Source organism: Podarcis melisellensis (assembly GCF_964234715.1).
Source record: "Podarcis melisellensis genome assembly, chromosome: 9".
Classification (NCBI taxonomy): Eukaryota; Metazoa; Chordata; class Lepidosauria; order Squamata; family Lacertidae; genus Podarcis; species Podarcis melisellensis.
This window is the reverse complement of record NC_138541.1, coordinates 36,475,222-36,489,041: the sequence shown is the minus strand read 5'-3', so window position 1 is coordinate 36,489,041 and position 13,820 is coordinate 36,475,222. Positions and strand designations below refer to the sequence as shown.

At 42.6% G+C, this 13,820-nt stretch overlaps 1 protein-coding gene across 4 annotated transcripts in view; it reads left to right on the top strand.

Annotated features, from left to right (window-relative positions):
* Positions 1-102: 102 nt before the first annotated feature.
* ANAPC10 (anaphase promoting complex subunit 10) overlaps positions 103-13,820 on the top strand; it is a 111,943-nt gene continuing 98,225 nt past the window's right edge. For 2 of the 4 annotated variants that reach the window (XM_081926252.1, XM_081926251.1), the window contains exons 1-4: positions 103-226; positions 4,586-4,706; positions 5,222-5,312; positions 6,968-7,088. In XM_081926252.1, coding sequence (XP_081782378.1) covers positions 4,592-4,706; positions 5,222-5,312; positions 6,968-7,088 — 327 coding nt within the window. In that variant the 5' untranslated portion in view covers positions 103-226; positions 4,586-4,591. The other 2 variants (XM_081926249.1, XM_081926250.1) reach the window with 2 other exon arrangements.

Sequence of the window (13,820 nt, the reverse complement as noted above, 5' to 3'; positions counted from 1 at the left end):
GAGCTGGCGCCGCTCACCATAGAGATGCGGCCTGTGGGCGAGCTACGCGCCGCCGCCGTAGACAAGGGTCAGAGCGCCGGAAGCGCAGGGCGAGGCGGCCGCTCTGCGCGTGACGCCATCGCTTAGCGACGGAGTGTCTGTGAAGCCGACGGGAGGGGAGGGAGGGGTTGGCGGAGAAGGGGGCGTGGCCACGGAGCCGCTGGCGGCGGCGCCGGACGCGGGAAGCGTAAGTAGCGCTGCTGTTGCTGGTTCTGTTGAGGGAAAGCCGCGTCCCTGAACAGCATGCTCGCTCTCCTTCGCCTGTAATATATGTACCCTTTTCCCCCACAAGAGGAGGTTCGGCCTCTAATGCTATCAGTTAGGATATTTATCGCGCGCCGTTAAAATTCAGGAACAGGTAAGGTAGCAGTGGAGACGCCCGTCCTCGCCCACCTGCCGCTCTTCCTTCGCCAATGGAGGGAAACGGGTCCCCTCCCCCCCCAAAAAAACACAGATCCAGCAGCCAGATGTAATGGGAGACAAGAAAGGAGAACAAAAATGAGTGGAGAAAAAGAGAAAGAAAGGACATGGGATACAGAGATGAAGTGAAGGTGAAGGTAAAGAATCCCTTGACGGTTAAGTCCAGTCAAAGGCAACTATGGGGTTGCGATTCTCATCTCGCTTTAAGGCCAAGGGAGCCGGCGTTTGTCCACAGACAGCTTTCTGGGTCATGTGGCCAGTGTGACTAAGCCGCTTCTAGCACAGCGAGACATTGTGATGGAAGCCGGAGCGCATGGAAACGCCATTTACCTTCCCGCCACAGCAGGACCTATTTATCTACTCGTGCTGCTATCCTTTCAAACTGCTAGGTTGGCAGAAGCTGGGACGGAGCAACGGGAGCTCATTCCATTGTGTGGATTCGAACTGCCGACCTTCCGATCAGCAGGTGTAGGGGAACGCTTTGAGTCAGGGTGTAGAAAGAAAAGAGGTACCTTCTTAAAACAGAAGGATTTGACCAAGGGAGAAAGTGTCTCTGCTCATGAGCAGACAACCTTTCCTTCACAATCCCTTTCCTGTCTGGGTGTACCCAAGAAGCTAATGTCATTTGCCTTTACCTCAGCCAGGGTCTTGATGTTGTTCTGTTAGTTCATTGAACTGAAGGAAGATGGTAGGCAGCGACTTGACGTGGGTTAGTGAAGCACAGGTGCTGATCTGGGTTATCTGACTTTTCTGGTAAGTTTATTACCGTGCATAAAGGTAAAACCATTAGGTCCAGTCATGGCTGACTCTGGGGTTGCGGTGCTAATCTCGCTTTATTGGCTGAGGCAGCCGGCGTACAGCTTCTGGGTCATGTGGCCAGCATGACTAAGCCGCTTCTGGCAAACCAGAGCAGCGCACGGAAACGCCGTTTATCTTCCCGCCGGAGCGGTACCTATTTATCTACTTGCAGTTTGACGTGCTTTCGAACTGCTAGGCTGGCAGGAGCAGGGACCGAACAATGGGAGCTCACCCCGTTGCGGGGATTCGAACCACCAACCTTCTGATCGGCAAGTCCCAGGCTCTGTGGTTTAACCCACAGCACCACCCGCGTCCCATTACCGTGCATATGTGCACTCAAACAATGCACCCTGCAAAGGGCACAGCATCTCCTTATGTCTTTTGTTAGAAGGATTGCTTTCTATGTGGCAGCACCTGATTTAATTCATTGGCCATTGGTGCCACTGACATGCTAATGCTTTAAGGAAACTGGCCAGCACAGATGCCAGGTGGATTTAAAAATCGCAGGTTGCATGCGGAACACTTGCACGTGTTCACTTTACTCATGTCCGTTTGGACTATCATGCTTCGGAACTTCACATTCATAGCACATGCATACACATGACACAGCCACCATCACATATGAGGACTGCTCATGTGACAACAGCAAAAACAGCTTGGTAGGCCTGTAAGTCTGTTAAAGTAGCGGTGTTACTTGTTTAGAAGAAGATGGAAGGCTGTGCTTTATAGCACCCTAGCACATGTTCCTTGGTACTCTGAGAGGGATGTGAGATAACATCCTATCAAAATATGCCCAACCTCCTAGTTGTCCGCTGTGATGGAGTTGTTTTGCAGACCTCTTGCCTAGCTAGCCACTCAGCCTTCTCTAGCAGCCACTGTTAATGAGATCCAGCTAGGATAATAATAACTAAAGGAAGAGGAGGAAGTGGTGGCAGCAGCACCTAGGACTTGCCTTGGTGGCAACTCATCTCCCTCAACTGAAGACTGTTGGGGGAGTAAAGGAGGCAGTAGTCAGATCTTGCAACAGTAGCATACCTGTGAGGAGAACACCTGCTTCTTGCCTTCAGCAATTCGGATGTCAATGACCATGCTTGGTTTTTTAGCCAATACTGGTAGAAATTTTATAGTCCATTAGAATTCATCTATTTGACAACTTATTTTAGTGACCATTATGTCTGATTACTGTGACATTCTGGCTTCTTTGGAGCATATCGGCACCCAAAATTTGAAATAGGTTCTGGCATATGTAGCTATAATAGTTTCAAGCAAATTAACAATATGAAATGCTGCCAGGCAACAGTTTAGGAAGGGACAAAAGTGGCTGGTCTCTCAGAAGAACCGATAGAATGGCCATGCTTTCCTTCTCTCCAAAGCACATAGGCAGCAAGGCATTGCATTCAGGCAAATGAAAAGGCTGGCAGTAGAGGGATGGAGGGACTTGTCCCATCTAGCATAGAACCAGGTGGACTGCCAGAGAAGGGATGCCCTTTTCTCCTGGCCCAGCTTAAAAATGCAGTGGGTTGCTACAGGAGGGATGGAAATTTTTGTACTTCCTTTGCAGGCCCTCTGTTGGTGGGCTTGTTTACAAGAATGGGTTAGATTATCTAGAGGAAAGATCAGAAATTGCAAAAACTGGTCTTTTATTAATTGCAAAAACAGTCTTAACCACCATGTCCTATATTGTTTGTCTCGCAGAAAAAAGTGTGCCATGATGTCTGACTTCCTGAATATTTGCTCTGTAATTGTGTCTAGGGAAACATTCTTCATTTGTGTTGCATGAAAATTCTGTTTTCCAACCATGAAGGCAGCATGTTATTACAATGGAAAATTGCTTCCTAAGACGCAATTGGTGCATGGTTGCAAACCACAGATTCTTGACATTTTGAAGAATTTGAAAACTGTTTGGAAACCAGATCTGACACACTGGAAATTGTTATTGCTATTAATAAATTTGAAACTATTCCAGTAGCTGTAACTAATACAACTTAAAGGTCTCTTTGAATTTTCCCGTTGTGTAATTATTTTATAATTCATTCCTGATAATGGCTCTTTATGTTTCTATTGTGACTAGATCCGCAAAAAACAATTTACTTCTTTTACTGCTTGTGCTAAACAGATGAAGGACCACAACAAAAAAAGATAGTAGTTTGTGGATATTTTGTTCAGAAAAGACTGCCTTCTGGTGTCTGATCTGGGAATTGCTCTTTTAATTACAGTTTAAATATGCATTATTTTTATTATCTTAATTTGATATATTTCAGCTAAATCGGTGATTAATTAAACATGCAAAATAAACGGAAGGAAAAATAAAAAAGGAGAGTCAAAAAATGCTGATTCTTTTGATTTGTATTCCAAGGAGTTCAGAATTAGGGCATCTATGATGCTTTCTCAGTTTATCCCCACAAGCTTGTGGGATGGAGAGATACTCATGGCCCAAGTTCACACAGCTGAGTTTCATCCTGAGTGGGGATTTGAACCTAGCTGTCCCTGGTCCAAGTCCTAACTGTCCTTTATTCCACATAGGCTTCTGAAAAGGAAAAATGCAATTATACAATTCTTTCAAAGTTGGTTTTCTGAATATATTTTGCACAGATTTTGTTCCCACTAGTCCAGATAGCTTAATATGTCTTGTTTCATTTTCTGTACAATGTTCAGAATAGATATTCTTGCAGCCTCATCCCATTGCATGTTTCTATTGAAGTTAACTTCAACTTACTCTTCTGTAGGTGTCTGTAGGTTTGCAGCCCTACTATATAACTGGACCAAGGGTGGCTAACCTGGGGCCTTCCAGAGCTGCTGGTCTGTTAACTGCTATTAGTCCCAGCCAATGTGACTGGTGGTCAGGGGTGATGGGAGTACAGCAACATATGAAGGGCCAAAGGTTAGCCTCAACTAGACCGTGAATAGTCTGAAATATATCCTTATTAATATGATATATCATTATTATTGCCTTTATATACTGCCCTTCATCAAGAGACCACAGGATGGTTTGCAACATAAAATGCAACTTATCCCTAGACTTTCCCCATACAAAATGTTAAAGGTGAGGATTGTGGTCCTAAATGCTGTAGCGCCTTCTTCAATATGTTAGGTTTCTCTTTTCCTCTCCCAGCAGCCACTCAGTAGCCTGGTTGTGCTAGCATCAAGTGCAGGCATATTTAATTAGTTGACTACATATATGCTATTTGCATGTGCCAAAGAGGCTGTCTACACTGCCACCAAAAGTTGCTGTGTTTGTGGCAGACTCTCAAAATATTGTTCTTCCTTCTCCTTTGCCTTGAATCTAGATTATTTTTTTAAACACTTTTGTAACTCCTCCTTTTCCTAGTGAAAAATGACCACTGCTAACAAGACACCACCCGGTGCAGATCCAAAGCAACTGGAAAGGACTGGAACTGTTCGAGAAATTGGATCACAAGCTGTTTGGTCACTTTCCTCTTGTAAACCAGGTAAGTGCAAAGTGTGCACATACAAACTATTCATATCTGCTGAATTTCTCAAGTACTACTTAGACAGAGTGATTTTCTGTGTCGATTTAAATTATCTAATGTGTATCTGCCTTTCTACGTTATATGGCCTTTTGCTCTAAGAAACTGTACCAATTGTCCAATATTGCTAGTGGAGTTTTCTGGATAACTATGGTGACAGTACTCTATTAGTAGTTTGTTCCCAGTTTGTTCAGAACCATAACAGGGCCTCCCAGATCCTAGGATATATGATATTAGAGTGGAACCTTTTTGAACGTTTCAGAAGTTGAATGTGCCACGTGGCTTCCGTATTGAGTTTTCCTGTAAGTAAATGCTCCCGGAAGTACCTGCCTCAGTTTTTGAACATTTCGGAAGTTGAACAGTCTTCCGGAACAGATGGCGTTAAAAAAACCGAGATTCCACTGTACTATGATGTTTCTGACATCTCCATCATAGGAGTGCAGTGGTGAAACCCATATGTACTTTTTCCACACTAGGATTCGGTGTAGATCAGTTACGAGATGATAATCTAGAAACATACTGGCAGTCTGATGGATCACAGCCTCATTTGGTGAACATTCAATTCAGGTAATGAATATTATATATATTGGATTTTATGCAGTCATTATTACTTTCATTGGAAGAAGGCAAAAGATAGAGGCTGCAGAAGGAGTGTGTTATTTTGTTTTATTTATCAGAGCTAATCCCCAAACATGACTTGTAGTAAAATGGTCTGAAGTTATAACTTTTGAAACTTTCCTACTATAGCTTGGCTTCATAATGTTATAGTTAGTAGATATTTGGCTTGTTTAAAACTGCTGCTGCCTAAAGGTCAAACATAATGATTGAGGAAATCTGAACTTGTTTCAGGGCCAGTAGTTCTGAATTAGTTTCTATAAGCTCAGAATCCAATGGATTCCCTTTCTCAGTGGCTTTAGTTGTTCTCATATTCCTGCAAGTTTGTCTTGACTTTGAACTTCACCCACCCTTCCATGTGTTGAGACAAGACACACTTTATTGTTCATATGCTTACCTGGAAAGAAAAATAGTTGAGAGGTGCAAGTTACCCATAATGGCCCTCCCGTCCCCCATCCTCAGATTATATGCATATAATTAGGCATTTGGCTATTTTTACTGTAATTATTTGTATGGTTTTAAAATTTCTGTCAATGTTTACTGGGATTTTTAATTATTGTTTTTTTCTATGTTTTTAGTTGTTGGTTTTTTTGAACCTATAAGCTGACTTGAGTCCCTGTCAGGGGAAAAAAACATGGGGTTTAAATAAAAATAAATATAAAAAATTATACAAGGAGAGTTAAGCTTTCTAAGGGGCTGAACATCAGGATAACCAAGGAAGCCAATGATCTCTTAACTGCAGAGCTGTCTGCATACTTCCATGTCTGCTGTGTGCCTAACCCAAAGTGTTCTGAATGACCTTGAAGGTCTTGGAGCACATTGGCCTAAACATGCCATTCCATACACTGGTGCTGATAACCTTGCAGCGCAATTGTGACTGTGTCTACACAGAAGAAAGTCCTTTTAAATGCAGTACTCTTCCAGTGAGGAAGACCCTTTTGGTTCCTTCCTCCTGTCAGCACAGCCATATTGAAGGCATACGAGAGCTGGCCCTTGAACGAGTCTCTTTAGAAGTATATGATAAAATAACAGACGTTGTTCTTGGTATGAAACAATTCATTTCTGTCAGCTGTCTTTCGTGTTAGGGATTTTCACCCACCATGCAAGCATGTTCCCAAAGTGGCTTGTAATGTTTCAGAATAAAATAATTAAGATAGACAATGATAAGTTAAGTGTTGAACTTTCCATACTAACTAAATATATACTGTATAGGACTGTCTGAGTCCTTAAGTCCCACATTGATCAGTGAGATCCTCTGAAGGAGTGTTATTAGTTTCCCCCCTTTTTGCAGAGGCTGAAATGGCCTCTACTTTAGTGTTGCCAGACTGATGCTATGGAACACCCTTCCACCAGAGATTTGGTAGGCAGCTCTTGAAGACCTTTCTATGCCAGTGAGCCTTTGCAGCTGTTTAATTAGCCAGTCACTAACAATGATCTGTATTTTTTAACAGTGTTTTATATCTTGTTGTTCAACACTGTCCTGGTTGCTTATGAAACAGCAGTATAAAAATACGTAAATAAATAAATAAATAGCACATACACATATATTGGATAATTCTTAACAGGGCTTCAGTTTTGCCATTTTTAATTATTATTTTTACTTACAGGAGGAAAACAACAGTGAAAACGCTGTGTATTTATGCAGATTATAAATCAGATGAAAGCTACACTCCAAGTAAGATCTCTGTCAGGGTAGGAAACAACTTCCACAATCTACAGGAAATCCGGGTAGGTGTGCTTTACTCCTTAAAACATTTTGTCAGACCAGTTATTTTCAGTCAGAGAATACATTGTCTATGGTGCTTGTTTTTTTTTAACATGACATTCAGCAAAAGCTTTCCAGAAACAAGGTAAAAAACATTGAAACAAGGTAAAAAGGCTACATATCAAATAAAACTAAGCAGTGTACGAAACAGAGTTAAAAAGTTAAAGAATTAGAATCTAGGAAAGAAAGATACATTATTTAGAGGTATTTAAAAGCCACTGCTGTCTCCATCTCACGAATTAGCTGAGGGAGGTTCTATCATTGAGAAGACCCACTTGAGGAGACAGTGGGGCAACCTCTCATTTTGTATTCAGTTTAAAGTTAACACAAATTGCCAGAGTAGAAAGAAATAGCATTAACTAGGGTTTAGAGCAGGCTTCACCAACCTGGTGCCTTCTAGCAGTTTTGGACTACAAATCCCATCAGCCCCAGCCAGCACAGATGGTACCAGCTTTACCAAGTTTGGTTTAGGACACACAAATGTGTGGGAATGTGCCTGCCTTTCCATCTTATGCAAATTCATCCCTCCACTCCACCTGCATTACAGCATTATGTATAATTTCCCCCGAAGTCGAATAATGTAAGGTAGGTCAGCTTTCCCCAACTTTGCGCCCTCCAGCTACAACTTCCATAAGCGCTGAGTTCCAAATTGCACTGAGTTGGTCACAACTGTCTCATCTAAAGAAGCATCACAGTTGCATCCTGGGAATTTTACTGTATTTTTCGCTCTATAGGGCGCACCGGACCATAGGGCGCACCTAGTTTTTTGGGGGGGAAATAAAGGGGGAAAAATTATTTCCCCCGCCGCTGGCTGTCTTGGCTTCCTCTTTAGCCACGCACAACCTCTCCAGCCGGGAGAGGCTGCGCACGGCTTTGGCAGAACTCCCGCCGGGCTCCGAAGGCTTGCGGATAGCTGCCCAAAGCCCAGGGTGTGCAGCGCTGCGCTCCCTGGAATTCGGGCTGCTGCCTGCTATCCGCAAGCCTTTGGAGCCCGGCGGGCACTCCCACCACGCTCCGAAGGCTTGCGGATAGCTTCCTGAAGCCTGGAGAGCGAGAGGGATCGGTGCGCACCGACCCCTCTCGCTCTCCAGGCTGCAGCGAAAGCCTGCATTCGCTCCATAGGACACACACACATTTCCTCTTCATTTTTGGAGGGGAAAAAGTGCGTCCCATAGAGCGAAAAATATGGTAATTTAATCTCTGGGTCAAGAAAGGAAACAAAACAACCTTTTCTTTAAAAAGTAGAACTTGCTGCTTTAAATGAACATTCAGGAAGTTCACCCATTGGTGATTTGTGTGTGTGTATGATTGCTTCTGCTGTCTGCAAAAAGATTACATATTCGGGAGGCATTACTATCCTTCTGAATGTATTTGCCCTCAGTGACAAAGACACTGGTTGGTTCTGTAGTGTTAGGCCATCCTGATTTAAGAAGTGATTCCTAGTTGGCTGGGAGTAGCCGCTTGCCTGATCCAGACAGAATTGCCCTCACTCTGAATAGCTTTGCTTGCATTTAATGATACAGTCATGTAGTGAAATCTGTTGGGCTATGTGGGATTGTGATGTCATCCTGTTCACTGTGTGATCCCATATTGGCTAGGAGAGCTTCTGTTACAAATACAAGGAGAAAAAAACAGTGATTGGAATCATGGGGGTGGGGTGGTACGGAAAGGGTGGCATATAAGGGAAATAGCGGAGAACAGGATTGGGCAAAGGAGACTCACAATCACTGTGTTGTTTTCTTTCTCCGGGGAGGCGAAGGTTTCTGTTGCACCTCCAAAAGCGTTACTTCCAACATGAAAGCATTACTTCCAACATGAAATTAAAAATCCTCCTTCTTATCTGTACTTCCTTTTTTACATTTAGTGTCCACTAGATGTCATTGTTGGCTTTAAATACTAGCTATTGGAGTCATGCTCCACCACCCTCTCTACTCCTAGTAAACGATTATACTTCTATAATGATATGTAGTTCTCCGTGCATCCTTGGTAATTTGCAGGGGCTCGGCGAGAAACTTGAAAGCTTCTGCTCTTCAGGCCACCCTTGATGTGTGTACGAGAGAGTTTTGAAAATATGCTTTCAGTGGACAATTTTAGGTTTTCATAGACACAAATTATAAACCAGGATGCCTTTCTCAACTTTGCCAAGCTATTCTGGAGTACTATTCTCCCTACCCCCCACAACCTTCAAATGCTTGTTTCCTTTTTGTAGTTTGATAGTTGTTGTTTTAATTCATGGGGCAACAGTGATCTATACAAAAAGAGGTTTTGTCTCATTACATTATTCAACACCCCCAAACAGAAAACATGTCACAAGTCATTTTACTTTCCTTATTGCTCCTTACGGCCTGTGATTTAACAAGAAATTAATAAGAATATGTGTCTTTAGTCTGTTAAGCACTGACACGTCTGAAATCCTGATGATTCTGTAAATTGTTAAAATTGTTACCGTCGGTGCTTTGTTGCGTGGTTCCCAAGTTTCTTGTTGGCATCTGTCTGTTGTGGGAGACAATGGAGCAGTGCGTCTTTGGGGTGAAGTCAGTCTGTTGGGAGAGTTACAGCACCTGCTGTGGCTGTAGAGACTGATACAGGAGAGACATGTTTTGTTGCAGCTGGAGCAGCTGAAGGCATCTGGTTGTGCTGCTACAGATGCACCGTGGCTTTCCTTCTCTCTGTGCTCCTTCCAGCAGTCATACCACCTCTGGTCATGGCTGTGGATACACAACCTGACTGACTGTGTCCAGACACTGCTGTTGTCTGCAAGGGATTCCCACACTTTGGAGTGATGTTGCTACATATTGGTTTCTACATGTTTATAGAAAGTTTGGAGAAATAGAATTCATTCAAATTCTACAACCCAGTTCTGTACATATTTATTGAGAAGCTCAATTTGGCTTTCTCTCAGATAAATGTGCATAGGAGAACTTTAGTTCTCTGTGTGCATGTTTAAAATGTCAATACATCTTTTTGATTTCCCCCCCCCCCAAGGCAGGTAATTAAAGAAGGCTATCGGTGTTTTTGGACATAACACTACCCCATGATTTATATGAGCAAACGTCAGCAGGCCTTTGGCTCGCATGCTCTTCTCTCTCCTTGTTCATCTAGTGTAGCCATGATGAAGAGAGATGAGGCTTTTAGTATTGTCTGAATGCAGGCAAACGCTAGTTGATCTGAACAAAATTAAGTTGTAACAAGCCAGCTTCATAAATTATGGCTTGAAGTTAACTGGTTTCAACTAACCATGGTTAAAATTAACCACAATTTTTCTGAATTCAGATGACTTAACAAGCCGTGGTCAACCTATAAGCGGATGCTAAAGTTTCTGAACTTGCACCCATTTTTGGGGGGTGCGGCAGAGTTTGTGAGCCCAAGATTTGTTGCTTCATGTTCTCAGTACAGTATGCAAAACCTGAATCAACCCAATGTAATTTTAAGTTATTTTAAGCAACGTCAGTTCTTTGTACAGTTATTCTCTTGTTTTGAGGCTGATTAACTGGGTGGAAAATCCAACTAAATAATTTTTAATATTTTTCCATGGATGCTTGCCCAGCTCATGGTGTATAATGAAAATCCCATGATGTTGTCCTGTATTTCCTCTCTGTTTTCGACTGTTATAAAACAATGCCTTCTTAGTGTTAGCTGAGATTTTGTACCTGATATGAAGTGTGTGTTTACCTTTCCTGGAGTAGCTACTCTAATCTGGAAAACATTTAAACTTGGGAACCAAAATATGTATATTACTGTCCTTTGAATGGTTTCAATCTCTGGAAACTGCATTTGAACTATATTTTTTTCAATTTTTTGAGATTGTATCCGTGAATCTGTCAGCATTTGGGAAGAAACAGTAATTTGGCATATGGGTCAGCTTCACTATAAATTATTTTTTCAACCTGCCATTCTGTGGTAGCATTAGCACTGGAGACCTTTATCAGTGTTCTTAGAGGGTTTGTTAATCCTGGGTCTAGCAACATGTTTATTTTTGTCAGGTTTTTCTGTAAAATGCACCTAAATGAATGCATGAGAACTGTTCATAGTGGGACCTTGTGGTGAAGAGCAGGTAAAAATCTAAGAAATAACAACTAGGCAGGTTACAATAATTCAATAGACTCACAATAAAACATGACTGAAGTTAAGAAAACAGATTTCAGTTTACCATCAGTAACATCAAAAAATAGAAATAGCACCATGGTATGCTTTCCCCAGCCTTGGAAGATGTGATAGCCAGAAGGACATGTTGCTACCCTATTTATCACCCTGGAATATTTGCTGCTTCATAAGCAGATGAGCAGCTTCTCTAAACTGGATGGCGGCTGTTAGTCAATGATCACACAATAAGGACTTTTCCATGTGTATAGACTATTGTTTTATTGCATTAGAATTTGTGAATAATTTTAATGCTGCCTGTTGGTTGAGTGACAAGTGTCTATTTGGACACTTGATTCTTCCGCTGCCAGCAACCCAAGCCAGCATGGCCATTTGTCAGGGATGATGGAGGTTGTAGTCCATAACATCTTCAGGGCAGCAGGTTGGGGAAGGCTGCTTTCAATCATGGCTACATTCCCAGGGGTGGGGGGAGCACTGTGGAATACATAATTCCTGTAAAAATGAAAGTGTACATACATGATGCATATAGATGGTTCCAAAGAACAGCAGCTAATTAAATGTGCCCAGGTGGCTTTTGACATCTACTTTTATAATAACAACATTGCTACTCCCTTCTCCATGTTAAATGACAAGCTGTTTTGGAAAGTTGTTACTATTATTCATTTATTTATTTAAGTTATATACCTCCCTTTAGCCAAAGATCACAGGGTGGTTTACAGCATAAAAGTACAAAATGAAAACACATAATGTCTATCATAACAGCAGAAGCAGCAGCAACAACAATAACCATAACAACAACAAAAACCAATAATCCTCTCCTTGCAACACACACACATTTAAAAGGGTCCAGATCAGTTCATATAGGGAGAGGCAGTCCTTGAGGTACTGTGGTCCTGAGCCATTTAAGCTTTATAGGTCAAATCCAGCATCCAAATTCTGCACCAGCTGAAGTTTCCAAATTGTCCTCAGAGGCAGCACCTCAAATAACGTTTCACAGCCCCATGTATAACTCATTGCAGTAGTCTAATCTAGAGGTTACCAGAGCATTGACAAAAGAAGTTAAGCTATCCCTCTCTAGATGCGACAGCAATGGATCCAGGAGTACACCCAAGCTCCTTCAGAGTGTGTGTGACCGCATCAAGAGCAGGTGACCTTCCATCCATCCTGTCTAGGGAACCTCCCACTAAGCGTGCCCCAGTTTGCCTCTCCCCATTTGAAACAACCCGGATCCTGTGATCATCATCTGATTCTCTTCTTCATGTGCTTCCTCCATGAGCAGTCTGGAGGGTGGCAACATGAGAGTTGGCGTTTTCTGCAGTGGCTCCCTGTTTATAGAACGCTCTCCCCAGACAGCCTCACTTGACACCTTCACTACATACATAGCTTTAGGCTTCAGGAGAAAACATTTCTCTATAACCAAGCCTTTGGCTGATTGAAATGTGTTTGTGGGAGGGGTGTTATTGTTTTGTTTGTTTTTTATTAAGTATTTTGTGTTCTCATTTTGTATTTTTATGTTGTGAACCGCCCTGTGATCTTTGGATGAAGGGCAGTATACAAATTTAATAAATAATAATAATAATAACAACGAATAATTAGTCTTCTCTGGGTTGTTGGCTCTCATCCAGTTCACTACCGAGGCGAGACAGCAGTCCAGCACACCCACTGCCACACCTGCAGATGCAAAGAAGTAGTAGAGCTGTGTGTCATCAGCATTATTGAAAACATACTCCAAAGCTCCAGATAACCCCACTGAGCAGTTTTATGTAGATGTTAAACAGCATTGGGGATAAAACGGAACCCTGAGGAACCCCACATTGAAGGCCCCACAGGGCCAAAAGAGCACTCCCCAAGCATCACCCTCTGGAAATGACCATCCAAGCAGGACTGGAACCACTGTAAAGCAGTGCCACCCACCACTAACTCGGACAGCTGCTCCAGAAGGATGCCGTGGACAATGCTATTGATAGCCACTGACAGGTTGAGAAGAATTAACAGGAACACATTTCCTCTGTCTCTCTCCCGAGAGAGGTCATCATACAGGGCAACTCAAGTAGTTTCTGTGCCAATATAGCCCCAAATCACATCGTTGCAATCCTGATGGTTTACAGTGTAGAATTCCCAAGCTTAATAATGGATTGGACTTTTTTAGGTGTACATGAGAGGTCCTTTATGGTTCATGCTCATAGCCTACAAAACAAAAGAAATACAGGCAACTCTCCAGTTACATGGGGATTATGTTCCGAGGCACCACATGCTTACGTTAAATCGCATATAATTGGAACACCCTTTTGGAAAAGCCTGCAAACACCTTGTTCTGCCCCACCGTGTTCCATTCCCTTTTGTGACTTTGGGGTCACTTCCAGGTTCAGCGGGGTGCGAGCTCATTGCTAGTTCTTGTGGTTAGAATTATTAGCAATATCTCTGGACAGCCTCCAATCTATAAGGGGAGCTGCATTTTGTTGTGGGTTCTGGATGTGGTCCACCAAACAATCCGCTAAGCTATTGGGCAGAATGGCCAATAGGTTGCTGGACTAACTGACCCTGTCACTATATAATAGAAACACTTGCAAACAAAATTTCCCCTGCCAACAAAA